Source organism: Cavia porcellus, unplaced genomic scaffold, assembly GCF_034190915.1.
Source record: "Cavia porcellus strain 051 isolate PalLab524CR breed Dunkin Hartley unplaced genomic scaffold, mCavPor4.1 scaffold_3, whole genome shotgun sequence".
NCBI lineage: Eukaryota > Metazoa > Chordata > Mammalia > Rodentia > Caviidae > Cavia > Cavia porcellus.
Genome location: NW_026947486.1, coordinates 64,635,552 through 64,660,160, shown reverse-complemented (window position 1 = coordinate 64,660,160; position 24,609 = coordinate 64,635,552). Strand labels below are relative to the sequence as shown.

The following is a 24,609-nucleotide window of genomic DNA, read 5'->3' as shown; positions in this document are numbered from 1 at the left end:
GTAGTGAATTGAGACCATTTAAACTGATGGTTGTCACTGAAATGTATTGGTTTATCCTTGCTATATTATTTTCCTGCTGTTGGTTATCTGACTTTCCCTTTTGCTTAATTGCTTGCTTTTCCTGGTGGACTCTTTCCATTGATATTCTTGGAATTGTAGTCTTTATTATATTTTTTTAAATATATCCTTCAGAACATTTTGTAAATCTGATTTGGTTGTCATGAATTTCTTCTGTTGTTTTTGTCACACAAGTATTTTATTTTTCCAAGGATTTCAAAAAACAATTTTGAAGATATATAAACTTCGGTAGGAGTTTGTTTTCTTTCAGGGCTTGAACTAATTTACTTCAAACTCTTTGCCTTAAGGGTTTGTGTTGTCAAGTCTGCTGTGATTCTGATGAGCTTTCATTTATAGTTGATTTTTTCTGTTTTTAATATTCTGTTGTTTCACTGAACTTCTGAAATCTTGATTATTAAATGTATTTTTGTAGAGTTACTGTGATCATATCTAATTGGAGTTCTATATGCCTCACTTATATATATGTCAAATTCTTTTTCCAGGCTTTGGAAGCTTTCTGACATGATCTCTGTGAACAGGTATTTATGCTATTTTTACTATCTAGTACATTTTCACTGACTCTGATCAATAATATATTGTTCTTTGCTTCATTTCAGCTGTTGAACTGATTTTTCATGGTTACTTGCTATATTTTTAGTAGAAATCTTTTGAATTTATTTTTGAGTCACGTTCTTGTGACATAGCTCAGGCTGGCCTTGAACTCACTATGTAGCCAATGCTACCCTCAACTAATGGCAATCCTTTTGCTTCAGCCTGCCATATGCTGGAATTGCAGGCATGCTCTATCACAACTGGATCACTTGCTGTTTTTGAGAAACCTTTATTTTCGTGATAGGTAACCACAATCCTGTCTTGTAGATCTGATATTCTCTCCTTGGTTCACTCAGCTGTGTGTACTTTCAATAGAATTTTAATCTTTTGTATATCTCTTTGAATCTGTTTCAAGTATCCCACTTCCTTCTTATGTTGGACACTCATGGTTTCCATTATTTTCTTAAACTCCTCTATTTTTTATCTCTGTCTAATCTAGATTCACCAAGCAAGCCCTTCATTGTGATTGTCCTCTCTCTTATTCTCTCTCTCTCTCTCTCTCTCTCTCTCTCTCTCTCTCTCTCTTTCATTCTGAGACATTATTTCTGCTCCAGTTTTCCCTATACCCTCATGCAATATTTTTTTTTTTTACTTCTGCTGCTTCCATTTCAGAAAATTCAAGTGTGATATCTTGATTCCTTCTATCTTTCCCCTTTTATTTTGCTGAGAAGCCTGGAGATCTGGGATTATATTTTGCCTTTGCCTTTTGCTGTTTTCTAGTTTTTAATTAAAAATTCTACTTTTTAGTTCGTTTTCTATGTTGATTCTCATAGAACTTTATCACTAGTATTGACTTCCCTAGCAAATACCTGTTCTTCAGAGATGGCTTCTAGGTATACCTGGCTCTTGGCTTTTTGTCTGTCCCAAGATCCTACCTTCGCTATTTATCCTAGTTGAGAAGTTGCTATCTGTCCTTTCGTATTGGAGTATGATGATGGTTAAGACCCCAAATAATCACAGTGTTCTTATACAAAGGAGAACCACTGTTTATAACAAATAAGACACCCTGGATAAAGTAATGCAATTAGCAATAGCAACATCAAACACAGCATAGAAACAGTCAATCTATGATAACTATTAATTTGGTACTTTCAAGCAAAAAAACAAGATCTTCAGTTGTACAACAAAATCCACCATAATGAGGGATTTGTATGTAGAATTTCCCCTTAGTAGAGTGACTTTACCTAACAAGAGGGATTTTAGAGGGATAGGGGAAAATAAAGAGGTACATAAAGAGAAACCTAGTAGAAACAAAGTTAAAGGACAATAATTACCCAAGCTTTGAGAAACTTGATAAGAGGACAGGAGAGAAAAAATGAAGGAGAGGGAAAAAGATTGTTGAAGGGAACCAGAAAGGCTAAACATGAAGTTCACTTGCATGAAATATCATAAAATAATATTATCATCTGCAAAGTGGGATAATTTAAATTATTTCTTTCTTATTTGTATCCCTTTTATTTCTCCATATCCTGATCACCTTGGATAAATTTTCTGGTATTACTTTTGAACAGGAGTGGTAAAAGTGAGACTTACTGTCTCACTCTAAATTTTGGGAGAAATGCATTCATTTATTATACATTCAGTATGGTGTTGGCTTTGATTTTGTCATATATAGCTTTCACCAGTTTTATGTAGGATCTCTTTATACATATTTTCATCAGAAGTTTCACCATGAAGGGATGCGAGATTTGGCCAAAAGCCCCCCTTTTTTTTGTAACTGTACAAAAATTATAAGTTTTGCCCTAATTTTTTTTTGTGTGGTATATCACATTTACTGTTTTATATATGTTGAACCATCCTTGCAATCTTGACATGAAATCAACTTGTTCAAGTTATATGGTCTTTTAAATGTGTTAATAAATTCTATTTGCAAAAATCTTAATGTTTGCTTCTGTTTTTCACTGATACTGGGCTGAAGTCTCTTTTTTGCTAAATATTTATTGATTTCAACAACTAGATAATACTAGCTTTATACAATGAATTTAGTAGTATTCTTTTCTTCTGTTATATAGGAAAGCTTGAAGTACACATGTGTTAGTTGTACTACAATGGTCTGGTAAAGTTGAGCAATACAAACATCAGTTGAAATGTTCACTTACTTGGTACATATTTTATTACTGTCTTGATCTCACTGATTGCTATTGATTTGCTTAGATTAATATCTGCTTTTTTCAATTTTGACAGATTATTGTGTCTAGAATTGATCTGTTTCTTCAAGGTTCTTTAATTTATTGGAATATAAGTTTTCAAAGTCATTTCTAATGATCCTCTGGATTTCTGTAGTGATGTCTCTTGTAAGTCCCGCTTTTTCATCTCTAATTTCATTAGATTGGACCTTCTCTGTTTTTCTTCTGATACATTTTGCTACAAAATGTCAATCTGGTTTAAATTTTAAAGTAATTAACTCTGATTCAGTGATCCTTTGTTTTTAAATCTCAATATCAATTTCCTCTCTGATCATCATTACCTCTTTTCTTCTATAGGTTTTAGGTTTGGTTGTTCGTATTTTTCTAGGGCCTTGATAGGTTTTATGTCTCATTACTATCAGATCTAAAAGTCTATTGGTGGAATTTATAGGATTTATTAAGGTCACATTTTTGTAAATTTAAAAACCATTTTTTAATTTTTCCTAATAAATAATAACTCATTCTCCCTTTTCTTTTTGAAACATGTTTTATTGGAGATAATCTAGTGGTGATACAAAGTATATGGAAAACAAGGAATATCTTGATCTCACTCATGGGAAATTTAAAAGAGTTGGTCTCACAGAAACTGAGAATTGAATTGTGGTTGAGAAGCCAAGATACTTAACGGTGAGTAGGGGTTGGGGAATGGTCAATCAATGGGTCAGAAATTACAGCTATAAGGGAACAAGTAGTTCTGATGTGCCTTTGTATAATAAAATGACTATAGCAACAATGTATTGCACATTTTAAAAAGCTAGAAAAAAGAATTTTTAAAAGTGATTTTTATCATAAAGAAATGATGAGGAAATATTTAATACAATTTAAACACTGTACAATGTGCACATGTGTTTCATAATGCGAAATGATTTTACTGTACATTTATTAAGTAGCACTTTGCTCAATTAATATGGTTGTTATTTAGATTGGCATTCATTAGTTAGAATAAGTAAGTAAAAATAAAATATTTATCCTGGAGATACTTGTAGGTTTTATGCAAATAACTATGAATTTTATATAAAGGCCTTATGTATCTATGGATTTTGATATCTGCATGGGGTCTTGGAGGAATCCCTCATACATATTGGGAAATGCATATAATTATTTAGCAGAAAAATTCCAAACTACTTTGCAGTTGATTCCAGTAGCAGCAGTACTTTTAATAATTTATGAAAACCCTGAATTACCACAAGAGATTCCATAGCCCATATGCTTCAGTACTTACCCAGGCCATTAACTCTATTGCTGCTGCCACTGATGATATAATCAGAATATATATAACTTCCTTGACTTTAATGGAATTTCCTCTCAAGTAACTCATCATAAGGTGAATATATTGTAAGTTCAAAATGCATTAAATGTAGTTGACCTGCTGAACATCATAAATTAGCAACACAATACACTGTAGAGCTTTTTGTGAGTGTGTGTGAGCCCTTGGCTTATTGGGAGCTGGGGCTCCATAATGCCATGCATTATAACAAGAATATAATATAACCGAATACAAGGTAAATATTCAAAATAATTTCCCCTGAGTGCGTATCAGTTTTACACCATTGTTTAGTACATAAATCATAATATGAATTATTGTAAATTGAGAACCATTTGTATTTATTAGTAAGTAACAATCTGTTCTAATAGGTACTGTACTAATCTTTGTATATAGTTGCTGCTTGTTCTCTCAAAGGTTAAAATCTAAAAGAAGTGCAATGTAAGGGAATGATAACATTGAATTTAGATAAAGAACACAGATGAAGTTAAATATTAGTGAAATCTTGGTTATTGGAATTTTTTAGGGCTGGGGATTCTGGATAATTGAGTTTTTGGCTCACTTGAGTTTTAAGTAGAAAATAATTCTGTTTGTTCTTAATTGAAGAAAATAATTATAAAATGTCTAAACCAAATTTCCATTCATTATAAGTGGTCACTTTTACTAAATTGAGTGTTTTTTTATCATACAGAGCCTCTGGGTCATTGTTCTGAATTATGACTATTCATCATTCTGAAATAATGTTTGAGAATTGGAAAAAGGTTCTCTGTTAGATGCCATTCATTTGCCTTTTTCTCTTGCTATATCCTTATTAGTCAAAGATCAGCATCACATCACTACTTTGTCAAAATCAGAACTGTTGACTCAGTGTAATGATGAAAAGCACACTAGGAACTATGACTGAAAAAAAGGAAAAAGATTTTGTAACATTTAGGTTTCAACAGGAAGAGGTCCAGGAAAGCAGGAATAAATCCTGGATTGGTTGCAGTTTCTAATATTAGATCTGGATAAAAGGGAATACCTAGAAAATAGATTTCCCCGAGATGAGGCTGACTTAGCCAATAGATATCCTCAGTAATAAATGTCAATAGTAAAGCAAGCCTGTACATCAGTGGTAGAACAGTGATCTCTCAAGAAGGAGGGGTCTTTCTGGCATTTTACAACTGCTACACGACCCTGGGAGAAATAGTATTTTATGTTAACTATGTAGCTGGCTTTATTTGTCTGTTCTCCCACCCTGATTAATGGCATGCTTATTCTCACTCCATACTGATTTCTACCCTTTCAGTTCCAGGAATTTTTTGACTCTGAAGCCTAACTGTGAAGCAATAGAAAACATTCTGAACAATTGAGGATTCTTAAGACAGTATAGTTGAAACCGGGTCCAATCAGTAAATAGAGATAACAAATATGTCTTATGTAGGCTTTTGGAATTCTATACATATGCAAAGACTAAAACTCATCATGGAACCGTGAATAGTAAATATCACTCTCCCAAAAATCTTTCTTCAGATAAATGGCAATGAAAGCTGATCTTCAGTTGCTTATCAAGTTTATATTTTCTATTGAAGTCTTCTGACCCCTTGGTCTCCTAGACTCCTTCATACTTGCAAAGATATATCTGCCTATATCATTGTATCCATATTTTATTTTCCTCTTTATTTGTACTTCGTTTACTCAAATGAGAGATATCATGTGAGATTTACATTTGTATTTCTTATTTATTTCACTCAATATTGTGTTTTCCATGTGCATCCATTTTCCTATAAATATCTCAAATCTGTCCTTTATAGCCAAGTAATATTTTGTTATACATAGGTAACACATTTTCTTTACTCGTTTGCCTATTGATGGCCATACAGGCTGCTTCCCAGATTTATCTCCGGTGATAAAAGGAAGTTGAATAGAGGTGTGAAACTGAAGTGGCTTTTCAAAAGTGCTCATCCTCAGGGTTTCATTTCATGAACTGTCTCATCCCTATTTGTAAGCAGATTCCATTGAACATTGAAGGAGGCATAGAAATCAGAATGTCCTCTCATAATGATGGCTCACACTGGTCTCCTCCACACAATTATTTGATTATCTGAATAGACATGGCAAAGCTGGAGGAGGGAAATATGTTAGAATGATAATAAAATTATAGAAAAAAGGACCTAAAGTGTAAAGTTGCAGCTTATGCAATAGCACACTTGAAACTCCCCTTCAATCTCTCCGAATTAAATGTTCTGGAGTCTGAGTTCTGATGCAGTTGCATGGAACATGATGGCTGTTAGGAATAAATAGTATATTTGAATTCATGTTTTCTTGGAGCTTAATCTCTTAGTCACATCACTGACATAGTAGGGCTATTTCAGCCTTTGCTTAAAGGGAGGTGAGGGGTGATCTGTATCCCTAGAGTTGGGTGTTGTGCCAATGAGTTGCAAGTAACTCAGTGGTCAAACAGACCCAGAGAGCAAAAAAATTTAAGAACCCTAAAACTCTAGCCAAGATTTGATCACATATGTTAGCCAAGCTACAAATCATCTCCTGCATAGTTTGTACTTTTTGAAGTTTGCATGACCATATAACATCCAAATCTCAGTAAATATACAGCTTTATCTTGGGTGATATTTTAAAGCCACATATTCTCCTGGGGCAATATTAGGAGATTAAAAGTTGCAACATATACTTGTTGGATCAAGCTCAGGAAATTGAGTAATCGTGCAGAGAGGCCAGTCCTCCTCTCAGATCCAGTGTATCTGGGGCAACTTCTGCATAAGTCAACTGCCTGAGAACTGTTTATTTATGTACATCCCTACATTTTAAATCCACTCAGAAATGCACTTTAAATTTTTATTAATATGTATTAATTATTAAGATTATACATATTAAGAATTATACATATTATTAAGATTCACTTTTCATTCATACATGAAACGTGCACTGACCAAATTCTATCCTTTCATCCTCACCCCCCATGTGTCTCAATTTCTAGTAATCAGTACTTTTAGGCAGTGCACTGTTGATATGTATACACAAGGACCTTGTTTCAATTAAAATGTTACTTCAATACAATACCCTTTCTGTAGTTTGAATGTTGATGTCTCCCATAATTTAATGTTGGAACCTCATACTCAATATGACATTAAGATATAAGGCCTTTGGGAATTAAGACATGAATGACTTCCCTCATGAATGTGATTAGTGTCCTTATAAAGAAAGTTGAAGTGATCCCTTTCAAACTTGTTCTATGTGAGGACAACCAGAAGTTGCCATCTATGAGAAACAGGCATTCACTAGAAATCAAATCTACTGACTCCTTGACTGTGGTCCTGCTAACCTCCAGAAATGCAAGGAATATGTTTCTGCTTTTTTTTTTTTAATTACTCGGTATACAATATTTTGTTGTAGTAACCTAGAAAATGATGATCTTGAAGGAGAGCCATCATCCAGAGTTAGTTTTGTTGTAGAAATGCCTTTAAGAGGAATTCCCTAATTAAACTACTCAGTGTACTGTCTTCAGAGCTGTTCTTTTGGAGAACATGAATAAGCTGAGGAAGAATGTAGATTTCCTCATGGAGCCACTGATAGGATAATTAGCATATTTTTAATTTAACTGCTTGATTTTTTGCAATCTATAATGCTGTTTAAAAATCTTACATATTTGTTTCAAGGACATTGGCTTTGGAGGACTGAAGACAAGTTTTAGTACTAACTAACTCCTTTGTAGCATAAATGATTATAGAGTGAAGGAATGCTGGAACCCCCACAAGCTCCCAAAAAGCTTACAGATCACACTTTAATACTGTGTAATGAATGACTATGTGTTTATATTGGCTAGGAATTCCTGTCTCTGCATTTTTTGAAGATCTCTCTAGCTATCTAGAAAGTTTTGTAAAATTTTCAAAATATATTCTCAATAACTTTCTTCAACCAAAGTTATATTATGTACCATTTTATTTTTCACAGAGAATGGAGTGTTGGGAAGGGTAAAACAGAGGATGTAGCAAAATCAAACAAACAATTGCATTTTTCAAATCTTGAAATTTTGACTTCCATCACATTTATTAGCTGGTTGACTCATTTGGTACTTAGTGGCTTACTCTGGGCTTGTTTAATATTTATATGCTTGTTTCATCTTCCTAGTTTTAACCATTTCCTGTTAGAGAGTGGCAGCAATTAGTGTCTCATTTCAAAAATGATAAAACCACTTTGGAAGATAGTAATGTACATTCTTTTAAAAGTCAAACAATACTAGAGAAAAAAAGGACAATAGGCAAAAACTAAGGAACTCACTTATAAAAATTATTTTTGTTAGTAATAATGAATCGTTTAGTTCATTGGTTGCAACAAGTATAAATGGCAATTAAAAATATTGATGATAGAGGAAAGTATGTGTGCCGTATATAGAAACACTTTATGGTATCTTTCAGTAACCTGTAGGCAAAATATTCCTCTAAATTAAGCTTGTTTTCTAAAACTAAAATTTGCTTTCTAGAGGAGTCTAAAGGTTCCCAACACATAGAAAGCAAACATGTTTGAGGAAATGGAAAGGGTAATTGCTCCAATTTGATCATAACGCATTGCATCATGCATTGAATTACCATAGTGTACTCATAAATAGGCACAAATACTTCGTCAAATGAAGTATGCAAAATGGGGGCTGGGGATTTAGCTCAGCGCATAAGCATCTGCCTTGCAAGCAGGCAGTTGTGAGTTCAATCCCTGGTACCGATAAATGGAAAAAAAAAAAAAAAGAAAAAGAAATTTGCAAAATGAATAGATAAAAAACAAGTGCCATAAGTCACACTAAAAATAAAGATTATTTTAAAAGATAGCTAAAAAAGTAAAATATATACTTACTATCTAATTCAGCCCCACAATGTCCAGTTATGAAACTAAGAATAAGAAAAATACGTGTATGTAGAAAGACATGTGTACGAATGTTCATAGTAGTTCTATTTGTAATAATCACAAGCTGCATACAATTCAAATGTTCATAAACAGGTGAATATATAACCAAACTATTGTAATATCCCTATAATAGCACTCATCAAAAATAGAATTGCTATTGATACACATAATTAGAAGCCTGCATCTCAAAGTTTTTTTTGTTAAATATAATATTTTTTGAAAAAATAGTATGTATGTCATATATGATTCTGCTACATAAAACTCAAGAAAATGCAGATTGATCGATTCATAATCGCAGGAAAGTTAGTGTATTAGGAAGCATTTCATGAGGGCATCAAAAATGTAAGGGTGATAATTTTATTACGGCAAGAGTTTCACAGATACATACATATATTTCTCAGTGTATATATCTTGTGCACTTTAAATTGTGTGTTGCTTTTTATATGTCAATTTTACTCCAATAAAGCTGTGCATTTTTTTTAAATCATCTTAGTCTGGTACAAGTAAAAGAATATAGTCAGTTTAGGTTCATACAATTACTACTCTTAATTATGAAATATAACTCTGTTTTTTTTTTTTTTTAGGAGAGAAAATTCTAGTATTACCTACGTACCAGTGTACCTATCAGTTACTTTTTCCCACTTTTTTCCCATTCTCACCCCCTCTTTTCAAACTGCTTTCCCCTCCTCATTCCCAAAGGTTGGTTTTCCTTTTATCCTTCTTATCTCATTTATTCTTCCTTTCCCTTCCCCCTCCCTATTTTCATTTTCCCTTTGAACAATATCTTCCTATTTTACAGTATCTATTGTATATTTATGTTTTTATTTGCATTTTCAGTTTCTCACATCAGATAAATAAATCTGATATTTACACATGTGTAGAACTTATTTCACTTGTGATTATGGTCTCAAGGTCCATTCACATAGCTATAAATTTCTCAATTTTATCTTTATGGCTGAGTAATATGCCACTTTATATAAAATGTGTATTTTTTTAAACCACTCATCAGTTGATGGGCCTTTGGGTTGCTTCCAAGATTTATCTATTTCACACTGTGCCATTATAAACTTGGGTGCACATATATCACTGTTTGTATGATGCTTCTCATTCTTCTAAGAAGATATCCAGAAGAGGAATAGATGGATCAAATAAGATTGCTAATCCTACTTTTCTGAAGAATCTCCACACTGATTTCCACAGTGATTTCACCAGACTATACTCCCACCAACAAAAGAGGAGGTTTCCTTTTTCTTCACAGCCTTACCAGCATTTGTTATTGGTTGTTTTCTTGGTAATATCTTTTTTTTTTTTTTTTTTGGAGCGAGTTGGAATCTCAGTACTGTTTTAATTTGCATCTCTTGATTGACTAGTGATGTTTTATATTTTTTTCATATATTTATTTGCCATTTGTACTTCATCTGAAAAATGTACATTCATCTGAGATGTCCATTTTTGGATTGGTTCTTTGCATTTGGAGGGTTTGATTTTTTTTTTTTTTCAGTTCTTCCTTTTTTCTAGATATTAGTCGTTTAAAGAACAGATGGCATAAATTTTTTGCAATCTGTGACTTGTTTTTTTATTCTGTTGGTGATTTCTTTTCCTGTAGAAAAGTTTTTTTTTTTTTTTTTTTTTTTTTTTTTTTTTTTTTTTTTTAATGAGATGAGATCCTAGTAGTTGATTGTGCTACTTTCTGTGCGATCTGGTTTTTGTTCATAAAGTCTTTGCCTACACCTATGTCTTCTAGAGTTCTACCTATTCTGTCTTTCAACATATTTGGGATCATTATCTTTCACGAAAAAAAATGAAGAGTGACTCTTAAGGTCTTTTGCAGGTAGATATATTTGTAACAACCCTGAACTTGTATCTTGTAAAACAATTTGAAGAAATTCAATTGCAATAATTTAAAATAAATCTTAAATTGAAATTTCTTAATAAAATGTTACTAATTAGCCACCTAAAGTTCAAATGAGAATTAATATTTAAGAATTATTTATAGTAAATCATCATTTTTGAAAATATATTCTGTGCCATATAATTAGAAGTCTTTTTAAACAGTTTTTAAAGACAAAATTTGCATACAACACAATCTATTTATTAAACTGTGTAATTCTATCCCTTTTTTAGAATATCCACCAATATGCACAACCATAATCATAGTTGATTTAATAACATTTTCATAGCTCAATAAGGAACTCCAGATTATTTAATGGGTACAGAATTTTTGTTTGGGTTGATGAAAATGTTCTGGAATTAGAGAGTAATGGTGCATGCACAACCTTGTGGATATAATAAATGTCATTGTAAGTTAAGTTGTATTATACCACATACACAGTTTATCTCTCACATTCTACCACCCCATCCTTTCCCACCATCTCTAAGCAACTAGTGACCTATTTTTCTCTCTATAAAGATTTTCCTATTCTGAATATTTTTCATGAATTAACCCTTATAACATTTACTTTTTCTATTGGCTTTTTTAAACCTGAGAATGACTTTTTCAAAATTCATCCATATTATAATGCATATCAATACTTTAAACAACTTCATGGAAAATACTATCCAATTTTATGAATATATAATATTTATTTGTTCATATATCATCTAACAGATATTTAGTTTGTTTCCAACTTTTGTCTACTAAAGCTCATATTGCTATGAAAATTCACGCACAATTTTTATGTGGATTCACAATTTTATTATATATATAAAACAATATATTAATGCATCATATGCTAACTCTATACTTAACTATTTAAAAACTTGCTAAACTTATTTAAAGTGTTTTAGATTGTTTTACTTTCCTAGTAGTAGTGCATAAATTTTCCAAATTTGCCACATTCTACCAAAAATGTGTATTTTAAAAATAATAAAACAAAACAAAGCAAACCAACACAAAACACAACAAAGTACAGCAGAGTAAAACAATGAAAATAACACAGGATTTCAGAAAAAGACAGCAGGAAATCAACACTGACTCCTATAATATCTCCTGTTTTCTTCAAAACAGCTGTCCATATTTTCACACACACTGTTAGTATACATCAAAGTAGTATAAAAGCAATCAAACTACAAGAATGTGACCCTTAAGGGCTTTCAAGACCAGACACTAGGAAATCAGTAACGGCTACCATAATGTTTCTTGTTTTCTTTAAAATAGCTGTCCATAACATCATACACATTGGAATCAAATCATTGAAAACAGACTACAACCAATCAAAACCAAGAATAAAAGCATTATTGGCTTTTGAATAAAAATGTCAGGTAATCATCAATGGCTACCATGGTGTCTCGTTTTTTTCAGTGTAGTTGTTCATACTATTACACATGCTAAAATCAATTCTTATAAACTCTTTAGGTATAGTTCTAGGCATATATAAGCATATACATGTACATCTATCCTTTCTGTATTCGTTCTCCATCAAAACTTGTTATGAACTTACTTTTTACAGCCATTCTACTAAGTATGAAGTGGTATTTTATGACTTTAATTTTTATTTCCCTGATGACTAGCGATGTCAAATATCTTCTCAATATTTATATAGACTCTCAGGGCTCATCGCTTTGCAAAGTTATGAACTCCTTAATCACAATTTCTGGGTGGACATGTGGAAAAAGATTTCCATGTGTATAATTATAAATTATTTACTCATAATAAAGATTAGAAAATAGACTTGTTTGTTTAATTGTTATATATTCAATAAGGAAATGGGAATAAATACCTGTTAACATGAATTGTGCTTAAGTATTAGATTCATTACTATTACACAATTCTTAGTGGGTAGGGATATCCCAATTGCCTATCAAAAAAGAACAGCATAATCTGTACATCTGATTATACTTTCTGAAATCAAACGGAAATCACACAGATTGAGTGAGGTAAAAAGAGCCACTTCTTTTTGATACAAAGGAGAAGGTATCGATTAGAATTTTTAAAACTCAGTTGAATTGAACTGATATTCATACAACAGAAAGAGATCTGTGTAAAGTGAAAAAAAAAGAAAGATGCTAACTTTAGGATTAGTAACTCTCAAGATAAGCAGTGGATGGTGAGAAAGTTAAACATTATTCAATCAGAGTCAACAATTATTTTGGCAGAGTATCAATTTGTTACTAGCTCCAAAGTGTTAAACTTGTAACAGATAAAGGTAGTCTGTCGCCAGAGGAGTAAATATACATTTGCCCTGTAGACTAAGGAGTCCCCTGCTTAACTGCAAAGACAGCAAAGAAAAATAAACAAATCAAGTTCTATACCTTATTTCACCTTCTCGAATGTGACTTGCTAGTTCTTCAATGAACTTTTCCCCTTTCATCCAGTAGATCATTGGCCCAGACTCTCCACTGAATCCAAAAAATGCTTTGCAAGGAATGTTCAGAGGCTTACCTGGGAATGAGAGAATAAAGAATTGATCGAATGACACAGATGGGACATGTAGCATTTAAGGGAAACTCAGAGGTTGTCCATATTTCAACTCTTTTCCTAATCATCGTTATGCATGAAACTTTTTTTTAAAAAATTCTGGAAAATTACAAAATCCAAAATGTTACAGAAATGACAAAATACAGACTGTCAGTTTTGTTTGGTTTTTTGAGACGGAGTCTTACTATGCAGTTCAGGCTGGCTTTGAGCTCACTTTGTAGCCCAAGCTGGTCTGGAATTTGCAAAGAGCCTCCTGCCTCAGCTTCCCAAGTGCTGGGATTACAGATGTGTGCCACCATGCCTTGCTTGTTACTCACTTTTTAGAACTGTTTATTTTCACTGCCTCTCTTACAGGAAATAATGTGAAAAACTCTGTCATTAATTTTCTTTTTTGAGAATAGTAAGTACTGCTTACTTAAACATACTTTTGAAGCTAATTTTAATCAAAAGTGTAAGTTAATTCTTGATGTGTGAATAGATATATTAGACTATCCATCATTAAAACTGAATAAGAATGTTGGCGATATAGCTCAGTGGCACAAGTGCTTTCCTGGCGAGCACAAGGTTGTGAGTTCAATCCCTAGTTAAAAAAAAAAAAAAAAAAAAAAAAAAAAAAAAACTGAACAAGGACAATTTGCTTATTTCTGTTAATATTTTAAGAAAAAAATGAACAATCTAAATGGCAGTGGTTTCATAAAAGTGTTGAACCGAATAGTTTAAGAAATATCAAGATAGCTGATACATTATTTCTTGATATATCTATGACTATATTTTCAGAAGAAACTAAGATGTGAACTGGTGAACTGCATGAGCATCATCTAATCTGCTGGGAGGGGGGAATAAAATAAATAGATGAGAAAGAAATATTTGCATTTTCTCTGCTAAAGTGAGACACCTTCTTTTACCTCTATTGGAATCAGATGATCAAGTTGTCTGGCCACTGAACTAGGGCATTTGCAATGCCTTGGGGATCTGTGACCTTGGCTTCAGGTTTATAGAAACATTATCAGCTTCCTTGGTTCTGAGGTTTTAGGACTCAATATACTTCATTGTTTCTCCAGCTTCTAACTGTCTATTGTGAATTTCTTAGGCTCTATAAACAAGTTCGTTAATTCCTCTTATAAATCTTCTATCTATATCATCTCTATCTCTGATCTATTACCTTATTGGTTTTGTTTCTCTGGAACACCCTAATACATTAAGCTAAAAGAAAATGTTTCAATCAAAAATATATCTAATTAATATATGCAGGAAAGTTTCAGTCTTACGATATCTTTATATTATTTGTATCACTCATTGTGCTAAAATAAATCTAGGCATATTTAGTGCCTTTTATTAGGCATCTTTCTATTATAGTTAAAAACTTTGCTTTATTATAAAGTTATCAGTAACTATATAATCAACTGTATTTTTGCTCACATTGAATTTTTTTCTTTTTGTCAAGCAGATTAGTAAGTAAAAATGATATAGACAGCACGATTCCGACATTTCTGATACAGAAATCCACCACTCATAAATAACATAACAGCATATAATTTTCTCCATAAAATTCATTTTTTTCTTTTGTTAGGGTCCTAGATAAAGCTTTTTTTTTAACAATATATTCCTTGTCAAGCTCATAGCAGAGAAGCTTCTATGGCCATTCAGAGGTATGGACAAATTATCCATTGTATATTTAAATTGATGTAAATTTTGCATGGTCTAAGAATGATCACTTTCTGAACCCAAATTCCTTTTATCAATACAACTGTCAGATAGATTTCTTTTGTCTCTATTTCATACAAAAACATTTATGGGAGTTAGGGTTTGCATTAAGATAAAGCAGAGATTAAGAAAACCTCATAGTCACAAGGCTGCTGAATGATAGACTTATTGCCAATTATTAGCTTTATTAGAATAAAATTTATCTCTTGGCAAAATGGCATCTCTTTCACTTTTCAGCCATTTCATATTGTCAAATCATTTGATGTCGAAGGCTGTATTTTATGTTTGACACAAGTCTGAAGTAAAATTCACTGTTTTTTTGAATATGTGCTTTCCATGCAGTTGTACAACATTAACATAGTCTTACATTGTAGAAAGTGTACTAGACTAAGTGCCAGGAAATTGGAACTCAGTTTTAGCTTTATCATGAAAATCAGACTGGTCCTGGACAGATAACCTAACTATATGTTAACTGCTTCTTCATATATGTAATGAGAATGGTAATAATATTAGGGTTCCTGAGAGAAGATAATGTGTGCAAAAATGCTTGGTGAACACAAAAACTTCCCTGAAATTTACTATAGTGTTGATTTCTTTCTGAAGTTTGTCAATCCAAGTATAAGTCAAATCTGAAGCATAAATATGTAGACATGGATATAGATCTATGTTACTTTTGACTCTGTCCATTTCATGTCCATTTTTTATTTAGAAGCATGTATGGGACAATATCCTCTTATCAACATTGTTGAATTTTTCTTCCTGTATTCTAGAATACATGTGATCTACCCCAGCTAGCCCTGAGTTCTATAAACCTAAACACAGAGTTTTTCTCTACCCTCCATTCTTAGGAAATTGAAGGAAACAACAAAACAGATGACAGAAAAAATTAAATATGGTAAATATGATAAAACATCCCATTGCAAAATGATTTATACATATAAATTTTAATTTTCATTCCTTGGGTTGTGTTGGGAGACTACATCATATGAAGAACATTTTAGGTATCCCTAGCATCTAGGTGCTCAGGCCTGTTTTAATGGTAATGGAGAAAGGCATTACATCAATGTGCAAAATAGGGCCTCCTTATGGTGGTACATCAAAAGGATAGTACTTTCTCTTTTTTGGCACTGTACAGGGAACTAATTATGATAGTGAGTTTTCCTGAGTGGAATATTTTTACTGTCCCATCAGAAAGGTTCTTTTTAAATAAACACAAGAGACAGCTATTTCAGCAGTCTATTTTGAATGAATGCTGACTAAATATCCTGAAACTTTTTGTCACTATCCAAACCGGGGAACAATCTAACTACTACATGCAATACTCTAAACACAATCCCAAAGCATTCAACTCCTGTGTCAGATAGTGATGTTCAGTGTGTTCCAGTGAGCAGGCATCTTCTCTTCCAAAATGCATGAGAAAGATGACTGCATTGATTGGGAAAATAATTTAAAACAATCTCCCCAGGCTTTTCAAAATATGATCTTTGTGCTAAATCCTATCTTTTTTTGTTGTCTTTTAGATACCATGTTACTCTGCCTCCAAATATCTTCAAAGTCATTCTGTTACTCTATGCCTTATTAGCAGAGAAAGCTCATGGAATGGTTGATACGTTGTGTCAATTTGAGTTTAATAGTTTAACTAAGAGATTCATTTGGAAGCCAAGATCCTTACTTGGTAAACACCCTCATCCTCTCTGCAAGAGGAGAGCACAGAGATTTTGTAATTGCTACACTTTCCCTAAGGCACGGTAGTCTGCTTAAATATAAATGAGGAAAAGAGGTTTACTCTTCCACCTGCTTTTGTTCTGGCTCCTTTACTGTTTGTGCTACTTTCAAGTGTTGTTCCCGTGCCATGCCACCTTGCCTCAGAGCCAGATGATTATGCACTGAAACTTCCACAAACTGTAAGCTAAATAAAATTTCCTTCTTTAGTTTTGGGTGTTGGGTATTTTGTCCCAGCAACAAGAGCAAAGTAACCAAGACAGCTCATTTACACGCACACGAAAGTAAGTTAAAAAACTACCAAAACTGAAATAACTTTTTTGGTTGGTGCATCAGTCTGATAAGTGAGGCTTGCTGAAAAGTGACATACATAGAGTAGGTTGATTTTCCATTGCTTTAGCATCTTGCCAATTTCCTTTCTCTGAGAGCTCTCTGAGAATCCATCTTAAAAATCTTAAAATTCTAGAATTCTTAATAAAAGGTTAAAATGTGGCCATAAACTTACTAGATTTTTGTGGTGAAACAGGTAAACTCAGAATATTCACATTTTCAGAAAAGAAATCTGCAATGCCTATGTTCCCTTAAGTTTTCTTGAGTATTATAGCCCAATCTTTTGCAGATTATGAGGTAATAATATCAAAATACAGTGAAAGTTGTAATGGCAATAGTGGTAGTAGAATTTATGCCTCTATCCATGTATTTGCAGATGTGAATACAGATGAGATTTTGAAAGGAGTGGGAGAATGAGGTCCACATTTGATATATTACACAATTTTTTTTTTTTGTCTTTTTCGTTTTTATCGGTACCAGGGATCGAACTCACGACTGCCTGCTTTCAAGGTAGGCGCTTATGCCGCTGAGCTAAATCCCCAGCCCCTATATTACACAAATTCTAATAAATATATCAATGATGTACTGCTATATAGTAACTTGTTTTATAGAAGTAATATGCATATAACATGTATAAGTTTACTAAAAATTGCATTGATACAAAGGATATACACAAATAATTTACAAGAAGTAATAAAATGTAGTGCATGTATTATATATATTCGCTTTTTGCTCAGAATATTTTCATTTATTTTTGTTAAACCTAAGTTTTCAGATGAAAAGGCAAGATAGTTTATATATATATATATATATATATATTCAATATTTTCAGTGACAGTAATAAAAAGAATCAAAACAAAACAAGATGAACCTCAGAGCTTCACTCTTATTCATTTATATGAATATTCCTTTAGAAGAATTAAGTAACAAATTCTTTTTTGCATTTCAAATCCTTAGGATAGTTCTTAGAAGAATTTTTAAAGAAACTGAGACTGAATTATCTGATATGAAATAAATTCAGTTAAGTGTAAAAAGATTAAATGTATTTTAATTTGAACATATAATCTTTCCATCCTTAAGGATTTTCTGAGACTTTCTCAAAGTTGCAATTTAATCTCCAATCTAGCCTTGATGCTTAATGGGCTACAAATTTTATAAAAATCGTCAATATCGTTTTTGCCAGTCAATTTTTCTCTCTTCTTCGTTCTCCTTTGGACATCTTCAAATTTTAAAACATCTCTTTTAAATTATCCTATTATCTCTACTTTTTGAGATGCAATTTTGTCACATTTCTGTCTGTGAAAACACCTTTACAATGATTAATTTTCTACTGAAGGCTGTAATCTCATTATTGTGTTCTCATTTATAACTGGGATTTTTTCCCCCCTGTGGGAGTTTAAGGTACTGAGCATTGTAGAGGAATTTTCTCACAGTAGTCCCTAAGGTTGCCACTGCCAAAGACCCACAAGTTACATCGACTTAAAATATTTTTTTCTGCTAATTTCTTACCTTAGAGATTTGTGCCACATTTGACATATGTGAATTTAGAGTTCCCACCCATTCTTGGTACATGATTAAACTTTCATTTTATCTTAACTATCTCTTCTCATGTATGGCCACGGTCCTGAAATGAAGAAATTTCTTGGCTGTTTTCCTAGGCAAGTGAGCAAAGTTTTCTAGTCTGTAGATCATACATTACTTTTAGGCAAGATAGGCCACTTGTGCCTGTAGATTTTTTTTTTCTGGGATCTAATTTATCTTCCATACTTTATATATTTCCTGATATCAAACACTTAGACCCTTGAGGTTCATATCTGGTTCTAATAACCTTAGGACAAATTCATCTTCAGCTTATACTCCTTTCTCAGACTTTGAGTTCCCTTCTTATTCCCAAAGCTTGGAATTTCCCTTACATGCTTTCAATCCAGGCCAAGTCTACCAACTCTTCATTATAGTTTGATCAGCAATTATTCTGTGGGTAAAACGAGAGATAACTCTGTATCATATCAATTCAGTCTACCACAATGACTAGGCATCTGAAGCTCCACCATAGAAATCAATAAAATATGTATGTTCAGTTTAAATAATGTTTGATTTTCTCCATTCTCATAAAGGACTTAAGCATTGAGTTCCCGGTTTTATTAGTGCTAACATAAAGAGAGATTATCCTTTCTTTCTGAATTCATAGTTAGATTTGGCTGTTACAAGATGAGATGAAAGAGGAGGGTGTAGTTATGATGCCAATGTGAAAGCTATTCACCTTCCTGCTCTGATTTATGTAGTTAACTTGGTAGCTACAACTTTCAAGAGGCTCTTAGAATATAATCCAGAATTAGAGCAAATATCTTATTTATTTTTGTGAGGGTACCCTGAGTTACATGCTCTATTCGAGTATGTCAATTTTAGAACACACAAAAACCAGGGCCATATTACTTTCTTTTGTGAAACTTTATTTTAAGAAGTTGGTTACTAATAATGAATTGAAGTTTTAAACTTGCTTCTTATAAATGACAGAAAAGCCAAAATCATGTCTATATTAGTTGTACTTTTATGAATATTGATCTTTAATGGTTTTTCTGGTTGGAAAATAAATGAGGTAGTCAAAATTTGCATATGAGGAAAGCCCCATAAAGAGTGTGTCTTACATTTCAAGCCATCAGTCCATTATTACAAGGGAAAAGCTGGGTAGAAGTACATGTCATCAGCTGAGCATTTGTTTAGCAGGCATAAAGCCCAGAGTTTAGTTCCTGGGTGGAGGAGAGAAAGATACAGAGAGACAGAGACAAAGAGACAGAGACAAAGAGAGAGAATCACACTAACCTTTTATTCCTCTTATACACACTGCCTCTTCATTTCTAGCATCAGCTTTTTCTTTCAGTCATCTAATATGTTATACACCCACTTGCAGCCAAAACAAAATTGACAAAAACACAAATGTTTTTGCTGTATCTGAGACAGTTTCAAATCAACTGAATGGATTATTGCAGCTTAGAAACAGACTCAGAAAAAAATTAACTGGTTTTCCTGAGATCAAATTTTGAGCCAGCTTCAGTACTGAAAATAAATTCATATCTTCTAATACACAGTGTGTTGATCAGTCTCCTAGAGTCAGTGTTTCTTTCCCATCTATATATGTCAGGGAAAAGGAAGCAGTTTACACATTCGACTGAATTTATGTTGCTTTTTAAATTTTTTTCTAAATAAATGATATAGTCAGTAAGGTAAATTCCTAATTATAGCTGACAGGAACTTTTCATAAACATCAAGGCAAGAAGAAAAAAATTATTTCTTCCATTATGATCCAAAGGGACATGCAAATTTGCTGAGACAATAAGACATGAATTACTTTTCCAAGACGGTGGAAGGTGCCAAAAAGTAGGGCTTTCTGCCCAGAAAACAATGAGACTTTGTGAGAAAAGAATGTTAGCTTTAGAGCTAATTGCTATAGGAGTAAAGAAACGTTTGAGAAAATGCTTTAGTATTTTGGACTAAAATAAGGGGGGCAAAGGAGGAGAAAGGAAAAGGAGAGAAGGGAATGAGATAGAGGAGAAGAAAGAGACAGAGAGAGCACAAAGACATGTAATGCTTTGCCTCTCAGTCAGCCTATATGATGTGCCTCAATTCTCAGGTTCTCTGCATCCTCTAACATCTCACTGTTTATTCTCGATCACTCTTCCTGCCCATAAACCCTACCTTTCCCTGAATTCTAGTTGGTTTTTACCCCACTGGCCCTTGACTGCTTACATTAGCTTTGCTGATTTTGGCTTTTGGCCCTGCTTTCTTTGAACCAGTGCTTTCAAAATATCAGCTTGACAAATGGTTTTAAAAAGCTACCTAGGGGAAAAGATAATGTCCTTGGATATTAACTCACTCCACTAGGAAGTCCAATTCTTACTCAACAAAATGAAATGTCCAGAGAATTGAACAAAGCCAATATACTATCTCTGTGCACCGAAGTGTGTGTATAGTTGCAAAAGAATTCAGTTGGACTGAATTAGTGGTTCAAAGTCAGATGCACATGGTTTTCTATATTGTGTTAAATGTAAGAACAACACCGACCAATTTCACAAAATCTTTGAGATGAAATGACTTTATTTTTTAAAAAAGCCTCTTAGTGAATTAGAAATCTAGGTTTCTAGTACACCTCTGTTATCATGTTAAGATAAAGGTGATTTAAATTCATATTAGATTCACATTTAAAGTTATTCACTTCTTTCAGAAGTTATCTGCTCACTATCACACTATATGGTATTAAGTGTTAAAGTTTATAAAACTTTATCCTAGTAACCAAGGAAGACGACAGAAAAAAATAGAACATATTGTAACCATAACATCTTCTAAAATAAGTAACCTTTTTTTTTTAAATATCTGATTGTAAACATTATCTTTTCTCACTTTTCAACTAGGGCATCATTAGAAGTACTTGTGATTACCTTAGTTATAAGATCACAACTTCTGGTATGGGGAGTGACTTGCTAGTCAAACCCTGCCATACATGTTTGGAGAAGAAATGCATCTGTACAACCACCACAATGCTTATGATGTATTTTAAGATTGATACACATATTACATGGTGGTTGAAGAAAATAACTGATGTGTTTTGTAGACATAAAAGTGTGATTTTTACATCAGTTGTGGCAAGCCTTCAAAAACAAAAACAAGAAATGTGGTTTCTGGTTTTAACAGAGGAGTCATTCACTTTGATAAATCATATTGACTGTCTGAAGATTGTGAGTCCAGAATCTACACTTAAAATATTCCCACAAGGACTTCAATTCTTTAAAAAACAGAAATATTGAAGTTAATATCTAGTTGAGAAAATGAAACCCAAAGTTATTTACATATCACTGATCATACTCATGGCACTGCATCGATTTTCTAAAGTTCTGACAAGATTCTTATGGTCTAATTAGTTTTTCTTCATCAAAAGAAATTATGCTTTAATTTGCAGCCTACTTAAATGGTATGACTTTACTTTTCATCTTTTCTCACTTAAAACTTCACCAACTAAGATGTAGCTCAAATGTCACCAACTCCATTAAGTCAGCCCTATCTAAAGGGGTGTACATTGATTTCTCTCTTTTCTCTCCATCCTATTTACAATCATGATTTAAAAGTCTAGTTTGCTCAGTTTCATATGTGTATTACAATAAAATATATGAAGTGCTTAATATGATATAAATTAATCTTCACACAAACCATGTGATTGAGGCATTATTATTCTGTTTACAAGTAAGCAAATAGAAGCAGAGTAAGATTAAACAAATTGCCCCAAGCCACAAATAATATAAGCAGCAGAGTTTAAATCCAGATCCCAGCCATGCATGGTGGCACACACCTGCAATTCCAGAACTCCAGGAAGCTGAGACAGGAGGACTGCAAAATCCTCTAAAAAAAGACTGCAAAGGAAAGGATTTTAACCACTCAGTCATTGTGACTTTCATATGTGTTTGTCTCATCTTTTCAACTAAATAGTATGTTTTTTAAAATAGAAACCATATCTTGTATTTCATTTCCTTAATGAAACTAACATAGTGCAAATGCACAATTGTGTTCCACAGTATCTGCGTGATTCTTTAAAAAAAAAAAACCCTTATCTTGGTTTCCTTCATGGTTCACATTTTTAAATGGGTTTTCTCTTGTGGCATTACATTTATCTTTATAAATAATCACAAATCCACTTCAGAATAAAACATAATTAACTATTACCCTGTGGTTCAAGTTTTCATCTTCATTCAGTTACCATTTTAAAAAGGCAGTGTGGAGAAAAAGGAAAGATTTGCCTTTCCAAAACTTCCCTCAAGGCAGAGTTCAAGTTGAAATGGAAGGAAAGAACTTTAATATTTATATGTCTGTGCAAATCAGCCAGAGTTTACGTTCAGGCAATACTAAACAGAGATGTTCACCATCTCTTTTTGCTTGAGTTTTACATCCTATCTTGAATCATTCTTTCTAAGGATTTTTTGTCTCCCCATGTCCATAAATTCCAAAAGAGGGAAATGAATGTGTCTAATGAAACCAAAAAGAGTAGAACACTCATTTAATTAGTTTAAGTGTTTTATTTCTGTGATTTGTACAAGGATCTATATATTCACAGAAAAAGTGGATTCTGGTTATTATATTTAGCAATATCATAATCTACACAAATTACCTTATTTTTATGCCACTACTGGGACTCATGGATGATTAAAAGAAATAAAAGGCCACCACTCACAAGATGAGCCACAAGCCCAATTTTGAGTCTTATGACAAAAATAAATTCAGAAAGCTGATGAAATATACTATGAGGTTTTCTCTTATATTTGCCACTGCTTTATCCCTAATGCTTCAACTATTAAAAGTCCAATTTTAGGTCTTCTAACTTCTTCTACTAGGAAACAACCTTTCTACTAGGAACAGATGTTCGCACCATCATATTTCTTCGCTTTTCTATTGCATGTCCTACTGTTAATGAGTGTTTTAGTGTTGTACACTGCCCCTAGCCACTCAGTCTTACTAGCTTAATCATGTCCTCCATTGTGAAAATTTTCATTATTATTTATACCTCCAATAATAAAGCAATTGGCTAATTTCATAAAATAATGTCTAATTTTTTTCTAACATGAGATGGAGCTACAAAAAGGGCTTTCTAAACTTTTCTATGTGCTGTGTCCATTTTTATTTTAAAATTAAGGTTCATCTTTAGCAATGTTTCCCAGAGAGCAGCACAGTTGTTAAGCAATAAAAATTGCTTAACACAGCAGACCTTTCTGAAATTCCTCTCCACTAATCTATTGACTCAAAGTCCTCATACAGCTGCTAAATAATCTTTTCTCTCTTTCATCCAAAATTCTCTACCAAATCTACAGGGAACATTTCTGACTCCTTAATCATCCCTACTCTTCCTGTCTTCTGGATCTAATCCTATCGCTGTCTCCACCATAAAGCCTGTGTAAAACTGCAATTTTTGGTACAAAAATGCTTGTGAAATTCTATCATAAACTACAACTTCCAAATTCTAGTTAATTTATTTATATGTGGGCTTCTAGATAAATATTCGCCTCTATTTTGAATTTTCATAGGATGATATATTTTGTTTCATAAATAAGATACTTCATCTCAACAAGCATATAACAAGTACATAGTTATAGGCAGTCTTTTATAAGGTGTAGCAGATATAATAGCAAAGAATAATCTTTAATAAGGATGGTTTCATGGGATATTTTAGACTGCTAGTTTTCTTTTCAATTGTTTGGGTTTAGTTCTTAGAATTTTTCATAGACTTCTTAGGGCCAGGATCATGCCTTATATCCTTCCCTATTCCCCACAGTGTGAATGTCCTGCAAATAGCATACAGAGACTAACCTAGTATGGAACAAAAAGTTTCAAAGCTAATTATTCCTGGAATATCCACCTCTCTATTTGACTGGAGTCAATAGGGACCT

At 32.8% G+C, this 24,609-nt stretch overlaps 1 protein-coding gene across 1 annotated transcript in view; it reads right to left on the bottom strand.

Annotated features, from left to right (window-relative positions):
• The window catches only part of Il1rapl2 (interleukin 1 receptor accessory protein like 2), a 1,287,414-nt gene that overhangs the window by 54,631 nt on the left and 1,208,174 nt on the right, over nt 1–24,609 (bottom strand). Inside the window, exon 7 of the mRNA XM_063246234.1 lies at nt 13,264–13,393. Within this exon, the coding sequence (XP_063102304.1) occupies nt 13,264–13,393 (130 nt within the window). The remainder of the gene's footprint in view (nt 1–13,263; nt 13,394–24,609) is intronic.